General features: G+C 46.8%; 1 protein-coding gene across 1 annotated transcript in view; it reads right to left on the minus strand.

Annotated features, from left to right (window-relative positions):
* LOC102038286 (patched domain-containing protein 3-like) overlaps positions 1–4132 on the minus strand; it is a 10476-nt gene extending 6344 nt beyond the window's left edge. Inside the window, exon 1 of the mRNA XM_005423898.2 lies at positions 4014–4132. Coding sequence (XP_005423955.1) covers positions 4014–4132 — 119 coding nt within the window. The remainder of the gene's footprint in view (positions 1–4013) is intronic.
* Between the last annotated feature and the right edge of the window lie 735 nt (positions 4133–4867).

Consider the following 4867-nt stretch of genomic DNA (forward strand, 5'->3'; position numbering starts at 1 on the left):
CTGCTCGGATCCCGCCTTTGGCTCCGTGATGACCCGGCCGCTTCCCGGCACGGCCCCGCGCCTTCCCTTCAGCCTCTAGACGTCATGGGCTTTTTTAGCGTTTTCCCCGAAGCTGCTGCAGTTGCTACTTCACTGCTATGCATTATTCTTCCATCTGAGAGCAAAACACAGACAATGGTGATGTGTATCTCTCAGTGTACTGGTTTAGAAAACAGAAAAGTGACAGCAGAAGAAATAAAAGACTTTGAAACAAGGGTTAGCTATTCCTATTGGCAAGTCACAAGAATATCACTAGTGTGATATGCCGCAGCTTTATGCAGTAGCAATGACAGGAAGAATCTTTCCAAGTCCAAAAACTGTCTTGCAGCCTGGTGTTCTTGACACTGGTGACAGTGATGTGAGTGGTTTCAGGCTGAGAACATTAAGCAAAGATATGACATTACTAGAGAGGTGTCCAGACAATATGTCACAGGCAGGCACTTCTCCTTGCCCTTGAGAGAAGCAACTCTCTTCTCTCCTGCCAGTACTTGCAGAAAAGTTGTAGGTATTTCTTCTCTCCCATCTAGGGAAGACAGGCTTGGCACCTGTGAGTATAAAGAGCCAGTCAGGCTCTGAGCAAGGTTATATATCTCCTGCTGCACTCAGCACTTAGGGCAGGTTGGATCCTGGTGATTCCTTTTTCCATGCACAGGTTTTCTGAGACAGGTATTTCTCAGACAGACACTTAGAAGCTATTTTCTTTAGCTCCTAACTTATTGAAACCTAGGAACTGGCCTGGTGGCAGTAGCTACCCAGTCAGGGTACCCGCTGGGCACAGGCCAGTGCCTTTAGCTAAACTGAGGCTTGGGAATCTGCCTTACAGCATGGAAAGATGACTCCACCAACTCTCAGTTCAGAGTGGTGTTCAAGCAGGTAGTGCGTGCCAGTCTTCTCCCAGAATCTGAATGCTTGTCCTTGTTCCCTGGCCTATTAATGCACTTTATACTAAGTTCTAATAAGATAAAATATAGTTCCTGGAGCAGGGCCAGGAACTGGTCATAGGACTTCCAGCAACTCAAGGTTTCTGGTATTTTTTGGATGAAGGCACAATCTCTCTTTGTTGTTATGTTGCATTAGCTGGAAGTTTCAAAATGAGTTTCCAGTGAATTACTGTTTGGCCTTCTGTCGCCGGTTGGCCACAAGGTTTTCGGGGTGAAGGAAGAGACGAGATGGGCTTCATGATCAGAAGGCTTGATTTATTAAGTTATGATATAAACATCTATTATAACTATACTAAAAAGAAAAAGAAAAGGAGAGTTTCCAGAAGCTGCTAGCTACCTAAGAATAGAAAGTAAAGAATCATAACACACAAGCTGGCCTTGACAGACTCCGCAAGCCAGCTCTGCTGTGATTGGTCACTGAACCAAAACTTCCCCAGGAGACCAATCACAGACCCACCTGTTGCATTCCACAGCAGCAGACAATCTATTGTTTACATCTTGTTTCTGGGGCCTCAGCTTCCCAGAAGGAAAAAATCCTAAAGAAAGGATTTTAGTGAAAAGGATGTCTACGACAGGCCTTCCTTCCTTCCTTCCTTCCTTCCTTCCTTCCTTCCTTCCTTCCTTCCTTCCTTCCTTCCTTCCATTTTTTGTGGACCCTCTAATTTTTGTAGTTTCTTTCAACCATGAGCATTTACAAGTCTTGGCTGCTCCTTTCACCTTAAGGGTGTGCCATCCCTTTTTTGGCGTCATGTACAGGATGCCATACCCATGAATTCCAGACAGGTAGTGATGGGAAGAATATAAGGTGTGTCCAACTCCCCCAGGTGCAGTATGTGTAAATTCAAATAGCTCTGAGGCAGGGCTTTAATGGATAAATGTGGTAAAAAGTATGGAAGGGGAAAAGTAAAGCAGTTTTATCTGCTATTTTTTGCCCAAAATGAGAGGTATGCCAACAAACAGGCAGGGGAGAAATGATTGGATCTCAGCAGGGTTTGGTGAAAGGGCTGCAGGATCAGTTACATGAGAGAGGAAATAGGCTTCGGTAGCAAGTGTTGCTTGCTGTGAGCGCGATAGTGAAAGGGAGAGTAGGCTGCAGGCTGCTCGCCGCTGAGCGCCGGCAGGAAAAGGAAGAGGGTCTGCCGGCGGACGCGCTGCTTGGAGCGCTCCAAGAGGCTGCAGGCACAGGGGCTGCTCGCACCTCAGCAGGGTCGGGAAAGGGACGGTGAGCACAGGCGGAGGCAATGCTTGTGGAACGCGATGGGGAAACACAAGAGGAGGAGGTATTGAGAAGCGGATGTCAGCTTCTCACTCTGCAATTAAAATTTATATGGAAAACATTCTGGGTTTTGATATTCTGTGCCTTTAACCGCTGCTGTGCTAAATTTTGCAACCTGGTAAGGCAAATTCAGAGAGGGTCGCACTCTACGGAGGGCAACTCTAATCGCAGGAGCCGTCCACAAAAAAGGTGGAGGAAACAGCAACAGTAGTATGGCAAGCACTTAATGAATTGAAAGTTGAGATTCTACCTGAGGAATGTCAAGGCCAAACTGTCCTTGACAGACCAAAACGATCTTTACTATTTAACTCAGCTGCATTTAAAGATAAAGAACAGAGATATCCTGAGTGGGAAAAAGGACTTTTGTCACTAGCCCGAGCTGTTCAGCAACTTGAGCCACTGTCCGGACTAACCTCTCCAAGACTCATACTGTTTTCTCTTCCCAGGAATGAGACTGGTAATGATGCCATGCATCTGCACTGAAGATCAAGATAATCATCAAAGGACTGGTTGTTATAAATGATCAAATCAGCAGCCAAACTTATAATAAAAAATTAACAAAGATTTATTAGATTGTTAACAAAAATAGAATTTCGAAAAACCACCACAGCCAAGACAGCGTCAGCCCCGGGTGCTGGCGCTGGGTGAACCGAGATCCGACCGACAGCGTCAGCGTTTCCCCAGTGGTTCACCCCAAATGCTTCAAGCAGTCAGCTTATATACAGTTTATTCTGCCTGAGGCAGGGATGACTGAACGTTTCTTTGTGTCTCTTCACATGTAGAACTGGGGCCATACATGTGCAGGAATAGACAAAGGGAGGTCCAGGTGTCCAGAGGATGTTTGAGCACCTTGGCAGATCCTGTATTTGTATGTAGCAGAGTGATGCTGGTTCGCTGGTTCTTGAGTACGGTAGATGTAATCTTCCCAGGTGCAGGTCCCTGTGAGTTCCAAGGAAACTAGCAGTCATGGCCCAGGAAGGTTTCTTTCATACGTTAACAGACTTGATATTATCTTAAAGTTGTCCGGGAACTAATTGAATAAACATAAGGCTCTGCTCCCAGCCAGGGTAGTCACAGACATACCTTAGATTCTACAATATTTTGTACACATATATAGCATGAATTATCTCCACCATATACTACATGGTTATCCTTCTTGCAGGAGCAATCATTGCCGGCATGAACTAAATTTGGTTCACACATAAACAAACTCGACCCACAAAGTGGAGGCCCTCTGTGAGGAGCCAATTCAGTTTTGCTATGCCTCACCAATGGTTGTCAGGGGCACATGGGGGAGGGATGCATGTGTGCCGTGTCCAGGAGGCAGCTAGGAGAAGATGGAGCAAAGCCTTGTCTCTGGGGAGACTTTGCTTGGCAACCATGTCATGTCTCACATGGGACAGGCAGTCAGCAGGGGAACACCGAAGATGCTGTACCCCAGAGACACTCTCCAGTCAGATGGCCAAAGCTCTCTGCTAACGGACTGCAGCGGGACATTGGACAGGGCCAGTGGTGTCCTGTCACCACGCAGTTTTTTGGGAGGAGCCAGGGCCATAAAAATAACTGCATCACAAGCTTTGGGGGCTCTTTGGGGGCTGTTGTGTCCTTTGGCTTACTCTTTGCAGGCTTTTTGAACTTGCTTTTGGAGTCCTACTTTTGGCTCTTCTGCCCTTGCTGGCTCTTGCTCTCTCTCGTGTCTGTCCTGCCTCCCTGTGTCCCTGACCAACGCTCTGCCTGCTTCGTCTCTGTGTCCCTACCCGAGCCCCCTGTGTCCAGCCTTGCCTGCCTCCGAGCCTGCCCACCACCGTGATCCTTGTTGTGATCCTGTCCAGGCTTCTGGACCTCCTTCCTGAGCGCCTCGTGTCCAGTCGCCCATCGCCGCACAGGCTGTCCCCAGGCAGGCAGCGTGCACAGCCCCGCCTCGTGGATGTCGATGGCGCCCCCGACCTCCGGTGGTAATGCCCTATTTTTCCTTCTGTCTCCTCTCTCTCTCTCTCTCTTCCTCCTTCCTCCTCTCCCTCCTATTTTTCTTTCTCCTGCTCTGTCTTCTCAAGCCCTCTTTAGGAGGGTAACTCCTTTTTATTTTTCTCTTTCATTACCAACAAACGGTTCTCAGATACATTTGCCTCGTTTGGCTTAATTTTGCTCCTGATCATCTATTTTTAAAAGAACTCCTTGCAGTTTCCCACATTGGAATGCAACACTGTCACTTTATTTGTGCCAATCAGTATGGCGACTCTAGGATATTCTGCACCACACATGCTTCTCAGCTGTGGGTGCAATTTACTGTGGCAGAAATTATAAAAGAGATGAAAGCAATTTGCCCACTGAAATTCAAAAGATAACTTGACATAATGCAAGTAGATTTAAAAGGGAATACCGCTCTTAGTGTTACCTAGTTAATTTCATTTATAACCCAACCAGCAGTAAAGGCACAGTTTTTGTTTTAACAATGCACAATGCTATGGTATATACTATATACCCAATCCTTGTGTCAGAATTAAATCACAACAGAGCTGCAGCCTACCCCCTGGAGAACAGAGTATGAGAGGGAATAGTCTGAGGAAATGGATGTGCCTGTTTGAGAACCTATTGTGACTTTGTACTTGTA

The sequence above is a fragment of the Geospiza fortis genome, unplaced genomic scaffold (assembly GCF_000277835.1).
Source record: "Geospiza fortis unplaced genomic scaffold, GeoFor_1.0 scaffold75, whole genome shotgun sequence".
Classification (NCBI taxonomy): Eukaryota; Metazoa; Chordata; class Aves; order Passeriformes; family Thraupidae; genus Geospiza; species Geospiza fortis.